Below are 12,469 nucleotides of genomic sequence, written 5' to 3' on the forward strand. Positions count from 1 at the left end.
CATCGAAAACCCATCTAGCCCACCAACATTGATTTCTTCTTATGGAGTCCTTCCCGAGCATTGGTTTAACAACCGTAATAAGTTGCTAACCACACAGACAGGGCCGGCCCAAGGATTTTAAGTGTCCAAGGCCAATAAAAAAAAAAGTGCCCTTAAAGAGTTAATACTTAACAATTTTTACAGCAATAATCACAATACAAGAAAGCAAAGCCAAGGAGTAGAGTACAGGTGAAACTAAAAATGCTTTCCTCCTACCTCTTGAGCACGCCCAACTCTTTTCAGCTCTGATTGGCCTTCAATTGCAGAAAATCCCTTGCCGTCTTTTAACGTATGTGAGTTGAGAAGCTGGATCGTCAAGCTTGAGTGGATCTGTGGATGTAGTTAATGGTATCCTGCTTAAACTTATGTGGTCGTGCCGTCCTGATTTGGCAGTGTAAATTTTTTCAAAAACCCTAACAAATTTTAACCCCTAATCTCAACCAGTCAACCACCCATTTCTCCTCCAAGGTATTGGGCATTTGGGCCTCCCCTTCTTCTCCAGGCCTCCGGCACCCACTCTATGGGCATATTTAAGAGAGAGAGAGAGAGAGAGAGAGAGGGAGAGGTACCTGTTCGTCGCCGAAGCTGGAGATAGGTGGGACCGTGGGGGAGGAAGTTGCTGCAGTGTTCGATTCTACGGTTTGGGTTCTCCTTGTGATTCAACAATATCAACTGGATGCCGATTTTGTTTTTCGAAATTTCGAATCATGTTCTTCGTTTTCTTTACTTTGTTTTTTTTTTTTTGTTCTGTTGGGAAAAACGTTAAATGTGAGAAGTGAGAAAGCTGAGAAGTGTTTTAATTAAATGGACCATTTGGATCACTTATTTGCAAAAATGCCACAGTGTGTTTTTTTTGGGCTCCATTGGATTTGTGTAGACTGCTGGTGGATTTAATTTAGAATGGGCCATTTTTTTTCTTTCTTTTGAGCCCAAAAAGACTTCTACTCAAGTCCAAATGGCCAAATTAGTAAAGTGCCCCTAAAATTTGGCCTTTTTGGGATGCTCAAGGCCCAGGCCTCTTGGGCCTTGGGGTTGGGCCGGCCCTGCACACAGATAATAGTACACAGATTTTATTATAGGGCTCATCATGGGTTTCACACAAATAATTTGAGGCGTTCATTAAATGTAAAATCATTTTTTAAAGGGTTTTTCCAAAAAATTAGCTCAATACGATACCTATAGGAGTTCGATTTAATCATCTAACTTCTTATGATCCGAAAATCAGAATGAAAAGTTAGATGATTAGATTGAGTACATAGAGGTATCGGACTGAGCTAATTTTAGACGCAAACCCTTGAAAAAATATTTTACATTTAATGAACGGCTCGGATTTTTTTTGTGGGACCCGTGGTGGGCCCTACAACAAAATCTGCACACTATTTGTCTGTGTAGATAGACTTACCGTTGGGCCTTTAGAAAAATTACTCTGTTTTTTCTAATAACCGAATGTTTGGGTCAACTTGCGTGCATCTCGACTAATTTCGGGGCTCTAAAGGTAATGACTCGGCATAACCTCTAGTGGTCCCAAAGTTTGGGATGGTTGACCTCTGTAGAATTCGAACACGTGACCATCATGGTTAAACATTTATTGTTTTCTCATGCCTACTTTACCAACCGGGATTACAATTACCCAGTGTTTATGGAGTAATTCTACATTGACCATCCTGATTGCGCATTAATATGAGATCCATCACAAAGTCTCTAGAACAATTCTACGGTATCTTATTAATGCAATTTTTATCGTGATTGATGTTCTTCACAAGATCTAAAACATGAATGATTTTGATAATTGTTGTGGGACCGAAAATGTCCCACAAATAAACCAAACCGAACGGAGATAACAGTGGATGGGAGAGGCAGAGGCAGAGGCAGAGGCAGAGGCGTGGACTTTCTGGTGGAGACATCAGAAAGTCGAAAACACCCTTGCGTACAACCCCAATCTACACCGTACACCTGGGCGTCCAGCGCAAGATAGCACCCAGCGTACCGTAACTGTCCATGAGAGAGATTCTAGAGAGAGAAGAAGAAGAAAACAAAATCGTTTATGCAGAAGCAAAGACGGCCAGTAGTGAGAGAAAAAGACCATTGGTTTGCCATTTTCGGCAAAGATCGAAGTGGGCCAAGTAAATGTCGCCCTTTTCTTCTTTTGTTTAGGGTTTCATATCTACTTATTCATTTGTGTATTCGTCCCCTCCGTAATCCGGGTGTGGAAACTGCTGCATTAGTGGATGAGACTCAGCAGAAGCAGCAAGCGTTGCAGAGAAAGCGAGCTTCATTCAATATTTCAATCCAATAACGTTTTTCTGCTTGGTAAGCTTTTTTCTATTTTTATTTTACTGAGATTTTATGAAAATACTCGACTTGTTTATATGTTGTTGGGATTTTTCTGGCGTTTTCACCTTTGATGCAAAGAAACCGAGCAGCTCGAGTTTTAGACTCGTTTACCAAATGAACCGAGCTCGACATTCAAAAGCCCTGCTCGGCTCACAAAAGCTTGACTAGTTTGTATAGGCTCAGCTCGTCACTCAAAAGCTCGGCTCGTCACTCAATAGCTCTGCTCGTTTGTATAGAATCTATAGATAGGCTCGGCTCGTTTGGTATAGTAAATTAGTCAAACTTGGCTCGTTTGAAAACGTGCCGAGCTCGATCTTGAGTTTTAGGCTTGCTGCTAAACAAGCCGAGCTCGAATATGAAGAAGCTCAGCTCGGCTTGTTTGCACCCCTATGCATGAGGCATGGGATTGTGTTTTTAAATGAAGTTATTGAGTGTTTTCTTGTGCTATATGTGATTTTGTGATGTCTGGATTAAGGGTGATGATGTGATTATTGGAAAACAAAGTGTGGTGGTAATGGTTTCAAATCTACTCTACTGTTTTGATTGTATGTCGCATATATTCCATGTAGGGCTGATAAACGAGCTGAACGAGCTGAGCTGTTAATTTGTCATACTTGATTAAGCTTGAGAGCTGGTCTCCAATGAGCTTTAATTGAACCGATCTCGAGTAACTTGAAATTTTTATACAGTATATGCCAAGCGAGTTGAGTTGTACATTGTTGAGCTTGGTTCGATAGCTTAATGAACTTCGAAGGTAAATGTTACTTAAACGAGCTTTTAATGAGCGCTGGGTAAAATTTATTAGCCGTAGTTTTATCTTATGAATATACAAGTATCAGTGTATCATGTATCGAAGAATGGCTGATTTATTTGGTTGGTTTGTATCAGTAGATTTGCTGTGATTTTCGTATATATTTTAAGTACTGTGTATCATTAATAGTGGCTGTATTTTTCTTTGATTGCTTGTTAGTCATGACGAATTTTTTTAGGAACAGTTTCCATGTTGCTTTTTATATTTGTTGTTGATGTAAGTCCAATAGTCCTACATTTAACTGTCCTTAATGTCGCGCTTCATGTCATTATGCTCTTCTCATTTATAGTTTGTATCAAATTGAATTGGGGTACCTCAAACTAGCTCGCAGCCTCACATTGTCTAGTAGTTTACCCTTATATATTCACCTCAATTCTGGAAGCCATGATTTAAAGGGTGCTGGTTTTGGGAAGCATCCTGCTGTAACGGGCAGTATATTAGCAAAGTCCTTGTTACAGAATTTGGAAACACTTTTTCTTGGACTTACTCTATCCACTCCTATTTCTGTAGTTTCCTCTTCTTTCGCAACTTTTCTTCAGCAGCTTGAAGCAGTTTTTTTCAAAACCTACACAGCATAGTTTTTGAAGAGTGGTACGCTAATTAAAAGTTTTACTTGTTTGATATAGTAAAGCCATTCCTGTTTCATCCTTATATTCTTGTGGATTTATTAGAAGTTCATAATTTGAGTTGCAATGTAAATGATAAATTCCTGTGCTTTATTTGCTCATTATTAGGCTGATTCCCATTTTATGGTGTAGGATCTTCACTGCACCTGCCGTTCAAAAAAAAAAAAAGGGATCTTCACTGCACCTACCATGGGCTTGGATGAAACAGTTGCAGAACTAGGGAACGGGGACAGAACTCACCAAGCAAGGGCTATATGTTTACATGCGTATTATGATTTATCCCGTGTTTCTCCAGTAGTCTTCTTATACCTATTGAAAGAATGTTATGCCTATGGTAAAATCTCTCCCCATCCTCTTGGTCACAAGCGTGATTTATATTCACAGATGTTGTTCCTATGATGATTTATTCTCACATAGATTTAATCAGCTATTAATCCTGTTATGCTCTTTCATCAAGAAAGCCATCTTTTTGTTATGCTATCTCTCAAACAGAAAAAAAAAAAAAAAAAAAAGAAGAAGAAGAAGAAGAAGAAGGAAGAAAGAACTTCAAGTGAGAATTTGGTTGTTGCAGCTAGTTAGAATTTCGTGCTGTTATCACTCCAAATGGTAGTTGTGTTCACTGCCGGAAAATCAAGATTTTTAGACTACTGTGATAGTGCTCCTTGTCCTAGATTTTGCATTAGTTTTGGAACATTTCAATGGTGTATAAAGATATACTCCTAATAGCTACTCCAACTATGGTAGGTCTGTAGCTGGTCACTTGCAAAGAAACTATTTTCTATCATCTTTCTGCAAATTACATCTAATAAGACTGTAAGCACGAGTTTGGCATTAGATATAGCAAGAAACTTTATCTTCTCCTGTTCTGATTGCGTATTTGTTCGCTTTAGTCATATGCTCCTGCATAATTTGTTCTGCATTTCTATGCTCATTAAGGTTTGCATTTATAGGCACATTGAAGGCAACAAAGAAGTTCCAGGCTCTTCAACAACAAGTCCATCAAGTTCTATACAACAGTCCCCAACCTGGACCAGCTGTTTTTGTCGCTCACTCTCTCTATGTCCTGCCTATTTTTGAAGCAGATTCCGAAGGCTTTAGTCACTTAATCATATCTGCTCTTCGTCGTTTTCTAAAAGTGGGAACCTCTTCGGAAGACTTACTTGAAGCGAAATCTCTTGCAGCCCAGTTATTTCTTTTGTCTGTTGGTGGATATATAGCCCATGATGAGAAGGTTATCGTGAAGATGGTTAAAGCTTTTGATATCAGTTTGGAAAACATTGGAAATGGTATGTTCAATGAAGATCAGAACAGCAATAGTAGTTCGGAAACCGCAAGAACATTTGTTGAGAAATTCATTTTCAAGTTGATAGAGGCTGAGTCATACATGCCAGCAGTCACTCTATTGGAACACTTCTCCATCCACCAGTCTGGAGAATCATTTTTGCTTAAAATGATGCAAAACAAGGACTACAGAGCTGCAGATAAGTGGGCTACGTTCATGGGCAAGGCAATGTTGTGTGTACTTGTTCAAGAGTACTCTGAGAAGAAGCTGCTAAAACATGCTTACTACATCATAAAGAATAACAATCTCCAACAAGAATTTCCAGAGATATATCACAAGTGTAAAGAAAGGTACTCTTGATGGCTTTCATTGCCATCAAGCAAATACCGTGCTGATCGGATTCTTATATTTATACTTGTGTTTTGGTAAAATTTTGATTTTGTGCCCCATCTACATCTGTCGATTATCGAACTTGAGGATACCCTTTTTGGGATAGCAAAGAGCAGTCGTGGAGAACAACTCGCAAACCAAAGTATGACAAGTCTGTACTTAAGTTACAAATCTTGATTTAATTGCAGCTCACTAAAGAAACTAGCAGAAAAAGGATGCTGGGACATTGCTGAGGCAAAGACAAATGGCGATAAACAACTGCTTGAGTATTTGGTTGGTAGTTTCTAACACTCACTGCCATTGATCTCTGTTCACAATTCAAATATCATCTAATGTTTTTTAAGTGCTATAGGATTGTTCATAATTCCCCATGTCTTGGAAGATGGAAAATATTGGATAGCTTGATATACATCTTGTGGGTCAATTCCTAACAACTTAAGCTTTTCGGACATCAGGATTTAGCATGTGGTGAGATCTTGGTTTTTTGAGAGGTCTTGGGTTCAATTTCCTTGGTTTGCATTCTGCTTCTTTCAATGTGAATGTTCGTGTTTGCATGAAGGAGGGTGTTGGATAATTAGATATTAATGGTTGTGCCCAATTACTGACAACTTTTGCTGTTGGGACAATTTATGACTTAACAGTAACCAAGCTCATGTATTGCCTTGTGAAATTCCCTTTTTAAGAAATGGTTGGTACCGCTGTTTTTACCTTTAGATTCTGCTTCACATCACCTGGCAAGCATGAAAAGATGAGCAACAAAGCTCACAAGTTTAAGTAGCTTTTTTTTTTGGTTTTATACAGATGCTTGCAATTGGAAATGGGGGCTTGAGATATTTGTTAATGGTTGGATTTGGTCTATAACTGTTCATTGTAGTGTTGGCAGAGAGATTTGGAGTTCGATAATTCTTGGTCTTTAGGATTGTTTGGTGATGCCTCTTTCACAGGCTGATCTTTTGGTCTGGGGGAGAGAAATCGCACTATGCGGGGCCAAGAAGAAAGTTTGGAAGGCCATGTCTTGTGTGTCATCTGGTGTATTTGACGGACAAATATTACAGGTTGTTTGAGGATTAGAGGTTCCAAACAATTGTGAAAGGGAATAATTGTCATTTTCCTGTATGTTGGATGGACGAGTCTTTTAGTCTTTGTTTCTTTTCCTTTTCTTGAACTATATACTGGTATGTATGTTCAGGAATTTCCGGTACACTTGGACCGTATATTTATCTGTACTTAGCATGTTTAAAAGAAGATTGAAGAATATCTAACACTTTTTTTCCCCCTCAATAAAATGGAAAACAAAAAAGGTTTATTTGGCAATGGAAGCCGGCTACTTTGAGAAGGTTGACGAATATTGTGACCGGTATTCCCTCAATGGTTTCATAAATGTCAAAGGTATGCTATGCTAGCTGTTCTTTTTCCATTACTCATATAGCTTCTGGCTTGTTTGGTGTGCAATTCAGTTGGTTAAACATCCAAATTAGATAAAACTTGTCCTTTTATGTTATTGGCATGGAAATCCTAAGATCATTCTTCTTTGCTACTATTTAAGATGGTTCAATTCTTATGAAGCTCTGTGAACTTGTTTACAAGCGAGAAGCAATGCTGCAACATGATTTTAGATGCGAGTTATGATGAGGTGGTCAAGAGTGGGTGGATTAGTTGGAAGATAATAAAAAACTATGATAACTAGTTTCTCAACTTAGAGAAGTTGAATATCATTCAGGGCTCTATTAGTTAAGTTGTGTGTCTATTTCCTAGTGGCTTCCATGTATAAGAGGTGGTCTTATTTGAAATTTCAGCTAGTTATTGGTGTGTATGTTTCTGATATGAAGCACACCCACGTCTATTGGCCTCATTTGTCCGTGTCCAATGGTGATGTGCATCTTTCTTGGGACATAGAAACGTACAGATATGACTAATATGTATCCTTTTTTTACTTTTATCATTTTGTGTAGTCAAACATGTTAAGGGCTGTAGCATGTTGGGGACACATTAGGAGGTCAGAATGCAATTTTTTGGTACTTAAAAAATACTTTACTCTCCATTTGTTTGGGGCAGAAAATGTTTTCTGGAATAGGTTTTAGTCCATAGAAAACCTTTTCTGAAAAATAACTTAATTTCCGTGTTTGGATGTGATAGGAAAATATTTGTGGAAAACATTTTCTATTGTTTGGTTGACATGAAAAATAACTTATATCATATGGCAAACTGACCAAAATACCATGTTTATAAAAATGAAAAATACACCATCTTACGTGAATGATAAAAAGTACTTATCCCTACAAAATGATCACAATGGCCTCTACGATTAGAAAGAGTGGATGAATAAGATTATACAGCTCTGGCTCCAACACATCTTAACCCCTCCCCATTTTTAAAATCAACACTAATTCAGATTCCCAATCCACCAATCATAAATCACTTGATTCACTTCAGATATTTCCACTTTAATGCCCCTTTTTTCTTTCCCTTTGAGTTGATTGTTGCAAAGCCATGTTCAAGTCTTTTGGGTAAACTGAGTAATCAATCAGAGACATGATATGCAGAAAGAATTCAGTCAAGATTGGGAGTGGATCGGTCCTAGAAAACCTAAAACAATTGTAATACAGGTCATAATATCGGAGGAAGAAAAGTCCCCCCCCACACACACACACAGAGCCTGGTTGTTAGTCGGGAACTTGGGTGAGACTTGAGGAGATATCGAGAGACGCGTGATTGACCACCGGAAATTATTTTCCGCCTCTTGCAATTGATTTTCTGATGACTTTTGAAAACATTTTTCGTTGACTTCTATTTTTCTGTTGTACCAATACTACCACACACCGGGATTTTTTTTTACAGGAAAAAGGCTTTCCAGAAAACGTTTTCGGCCCGAAACAAATGGAGCGTTAACTTAGTTCTTGAAACACTTTGTTATTTTTACATCTTCATGTCAATATTATTTGTTCTCTTTATCCCTAATTTGATAGGAATAGTGTTGCTTTTTAAGCGAATTTGTGTGTATGATAATAGGTTTCTATTTCTCTGTCCAACATGCCCCCAATGTGTCAGTTTCCTAATTTGTGGAGAAGTGCTCCATCCATGTCATGTCCTATCACGTGTATCTATGTGTGCCAACAAAAACAGTTACTTATTACTGAGTGTTGATGGTGTGTAGAACCTGAGACAAGCCTTCTAGGCAGTCGCTATTTGCAGCTAAATGAGTTGGTTTTGGAAGACATCATTTGGGTTGATGAAGTCAATGGTTTGCGTGACGCGACATGCCATATTGAGGAATCCAAGGTTGTGGGAATTGACTGTGAATGGAAGCCTAACTTTGAAAAGGGAAGTAAGCCAAACAAGGTAATTTTTAGATTATCCTTTGCTAGGTTCCTTCTCGTCCTCCCCTTGACATCCATAATTCAAGTGCCAAGTGCCAACTGAGGACTTGTTTCTCCGATTTGTTTTTGTCTTGTGTTTGCTATATGTGTGGTTTTTAAAGAAAACTGGATGGATAGTTTGAAATTGTCTCTGAGTTGTTAATTTGCAAGCACCTACAATGGTGGACCATCTTGGTCTTGACAAAATTGGAAGATTAGTTTTAGATGTATGTCTGGAGATGTATTCTGGACTCCGTTTCCTGTCTGAAAATACGTAAAGGCATATGCATCGTTGACTTTTCCATGACCCTTTATCTATACTCCTGAGTCCTGGCTCATTTTTCTTTTCTAAAGTAACTTCTATGGTTCTATCTGCACATAATAAGATTAAATGAAGGACAAAGGCAATCGCGCTCTCTTAGCCTCTCTTCTTAGGGATGTGACTTTCTTCAAAAGTGATTGAAACCCGATGAGTTTTTTTTCCCTATGAATTTAGTGTATCAGCTTTGTAGCCTGTTTTATGTCGAAAAGGTTATATTTTGCATCTTGCAAAGCATCTATATGATCTACGGTATTACCTTTTCTCTCACCATGTTTTTTTCTCTTCAAAATCAGAATCTATATTACAAAGCCGTATCTCCTCGAGTATTGTTTTTGACTTTTTACCTAACGTTGATTAGATTCCCATCTGATTGTATAACTATCACATATTAAGAAAGATTTCTAGGGCTTGACATTGCAAGTCTTTCTGTGTTACAGGTTTCTATCATGCAAATTGCTTCTGAAAACGTGGTTTTCATCTTTGACCTTATAAAGTTATTTGAAGATGTACCCGATATTATGGACAACTGTCTTGGTCGCATTCTGCAGTCTCCTAGAGTCCTAAAGCTTGGTATGAGGAATCTTCATGTTTTATCGGAAAGTGCAGTCTTCCTTTCCAACATATTTCTGCTCTAGTTAATAGAAAAAAGTGCTTTATCCTTGTGAGATAGTCTGAGATAGAAATCCATTTCTTCTCCGTGCTTTGACAAGTATTTGGATCACCTGGGTTCCAAGTAAAAGAACAAGCCTTGGGCAGGAAAACTGTTATTCCATTAGGGTTCTTTCTTTTCTTGGCTAGTAATGGTGCAATCAAAGGTTGAAATTAATAGGTGGTTTGTTCTCCTTGTAGGCTATAATTTTCAATGCGATGTGAGGCAACTGGCTGGATCTTATGGAGGGCTCGAGTGCTTTAAGCAGTATGAGATGCTGCTAGATGTCCAAAATGTATTTAGAGAACACCAGGGTGGTTTGTCTGGGCTTGCGAAGGTAATTTTGATAAGTTTTGTCTTGCTTGCTAGTCCCTTTGTTTTACCTGCGTGCACGGTTACCCATGGACTTATACTTGTAACTTCTGATGGGTAACCATATATATCATGTAAGCCAACAGCTGGTGGCTATTTCAGTTTCCTGACAAAATTCTCCTATTTTTCTCTTCCTGTTTGGGAATTATCCTGAAATGACTGCAGACTAATTTCTTTTATCTAACCTTTTTTGGTGGCAATTAACAAACAGAAAATACTGGGAGCTGGTTTGAACAAGACCAGACGGAACAGCAACTGGGAGCAACGGCCTTTAAGTCAGAATCAGGTCTGTTGTTAGTGTTCCTATGTTTGTCTGTAGGTTAAAAGTTCTCTACGTGCTTGGGAAATAACTGTTAAGCTACCAATTTTCCAAAAAGCTTTAAGCTGCTAGGAAATAGGTCCAATAGTGAGCATGTCGCTATTAGTCACGCATAGAGGGCTGCCCGCGGATCGGTTTTGGGCAGATCGGTACGGTTCCCAATCCGATCCGCTTGCGTTGTTTTCTCCATCTGCCAACATGAGTGTTGTTTGGTCGGTTCGGTTTGGATGCGATTTGGGTGGATCGGTTTGGGCGGTTTAGGCGGATTTGAGCGTGCAATTTATTTTTTTATAAACCAAAAAATTGAAAATAGAGCCCCAAAACTTCAAGTCCAATCAAGTCTAAACAAGTTCAAACAAGTCTAAACATTCATCCATCCTAAAGTCCAAACAAGTTTAAAGATAAACTATTACATCATCTACCAACCCAACAACATTACTTAGAATTACAGGTTATTTGATTGGGTATTTCTCTGAGAGATAGATATAACACAATGTCACCTACACATGAGGAATTTAGGGTGATTCTGTCCGAGCAATTTAGGATTTTAGATTATGGTTTTCAATCTGCTTTTGCCTTTTAGTCCTTTTACAGTGTTTAAAATTTTTTTTTTGAGCGGACGGTTTGGTTTGAACCGCCAACCAAACCGATCTGATCCGCATCCACCAGAATTGTTATATGTGGATCTGTATCCGTCCGTAACCTACCTCAGTTTGGTTCATTGGCGGTTTGGGCGGATCTGTCCATCCGCTTGGCAACCCGACTTTCAGGTATTTGTCCACACTATTTTTATAGGCGCAAAGTATTTTGTTGAGAAAGAACTTTAGATGCACACCGCCCCTACTTATGATGTTGTCAAAAGTGCCCTTGCACCTCTGTAATTTTCCATCTAGAGTTGGTTTTAGGTTTACTCGAGTTGACAAAAGCATGAAGTTAAAACGCTCTCTGTGGTTACTCCAGAAACTAAATTACAGCTTTCTCGATAATTTTGCAGCTAGAATATGCTGCTATGGATGCTGCTGTACTCATCCACATTTTCCGTCATGTCCGGAGTTATTCACAGCCCGACACTGTCGCTGAGGGGCATACGAAAATTGAGTGGAAATCCTACATTGTAAGTACACGAAGGGGAAAGAACAATGGTTTTCTCCATACGTTTTGTGAGTAGAATCTGTGCATGCACTCATATAGTTCAATAAGGTTACCTACTTTTCCAGTATGGCGTCGGACCTACCTCTGGTGAAGTGTCCTTTACTACCCTAGGTCGAGACAGTAATTTATTTGAAGCTAACTTTTATTTTGCATTCAATGGACAGGTATCCCACATGGATAACTCAATGAAGACCAATAAGGTAAAGAAAAGTAAGAAGAAGTCTGATGCCGGGAGTGATGTGCATTGACGATTAGTTCATTTCTTGGGTACGTATTTCATATTCCAACTAGGCGAAGGGCGGTCTTTAATTATGCATGCTACCGTGAATATTTGGCATTTGTACGTACTTGGAGCAGTTGGAGGTAACATTGTCGCAAACTGAGAGTATTCCTTCATTCAAAGCAAGGGATTATCAGTCTTTAATTATGCATGCTACCGTGAATATTTGGCATTTGTACGTACTTGGAGCAGTTGGAGGTAACATTGTCGCAAACAGAGAGTATTCCTTCATTCAAAGCAAGGGATTATCTGCCTTAATTAAACATGCATATATGATCACGTTTATGAGGCACCAGATTCAGCATTTTTTCGCTTAGTTGTATTTCGTGGGTTCGCTCTCATGGAAGAAAGAACCAGGGCATGGTTGAAGTTGGGTGTCCGGTAACTTATGCTAGTTATTATACAGTTCAGGAAAATCTGATATCGCGGGGATGTCAGTTTGACGTTGATAAATTCAATGCCTTCTGTTTGTTGCTGTTTTGATTTTCTGGGCTTCAAGAGGGGGCGGTCTGTGGAGCTTGACTGAACTTTGGCGAC

At 38.8% G+C, this 12,469-nt stretch overlaps 1 protein-coding gene across 2 annotated transcripts; it reads left to right on the forward strand.

Annotated features, from left to right (window-relative positions):
- The first annotated feature begins 1,892 nt into the window (after positions 1-1,892).
- LOC131307510 (uncharacterized) lies at positions 1,893-12,236 on the forward strand. Of its 2 annotated transcripts, none has more exons than XM_058334046.1 (11): positions 1,893-2,349; positions 3,980-4,144; positions 4,761-5,442; positions 5,671-5,755; positions 6,784-6,871; positions 8,637-8,821; positions 9,598-9,730; positions 10,010-10,146; positions 10,393-10,467; positions 11,495-11,614; positions 11,817-12,236. In XM_058334046.1, the coding sequence occupies exons 1-11, from the start codon at positions 2,268-2,270 to the stop codon at positions 11,898-11,900; spliced, it is 1,836 nt and encodes a 611-aa protein (XP_058190029.1). In that variant the 5' UTR covers positions 1,893-2,267; the 3' UTR covers positions 11,901-12,236. The 2 variants fall into 2 exon arrangements, with proteins under 2 accessions (XP_058190029.1, XP_058190030.1); XM_058334047.1 differs by lacking the exon at positions 1,893-2,349 and adding an exon at positions 3,104-3,127 and having other exon boundaries at positions 3,943-4,144.
- The last annotated feature ends 233 nt before the right edge of the window (positions 12,237-12,469 follow it).

The sequence above is a fragment of the Rhododendron vialii genome, chromosome 11a (assembly GCF_030253575.1).
Source record: "Rhododendron vialii isolate Sample 1 chromosome 11a, ASM3025357v1".
Lineage (NCBI taxonomy): Eukaryota > Viridiplantae > Streptophyta > Magnoliopsida > Ericales > Ericaceae > Rhododendron > Rhododendron vialii.

What these genes read in the sequence shown, in the direction of transcription:
- LOC131307510 (XM_058334046.1), top strand. Translation starts at nt 2,268, where the DNA reads ATGAGACTCAGCAGAAGCAGCAAGCGTTGCAGAGAAAGCGAGCTTCAT. An exon ending in AACAACTGCTTGAGTATTTG is followed by an intron (nt 5,756 to 6,783) that starts GTTGGTAGTTTC and finishes AAAACAAAAAAG; the next exon opens with GTTTATTTGGCAATGGAAGC. An exon ending in TTGAGTGGAAATCCTACATT is followed by an intron (nt 11,615 to 11,816) that starts GTAAGTACACGA and finishes TTCAATGGACAG; the next exon opens with GTATCCCACATGGATAACTC.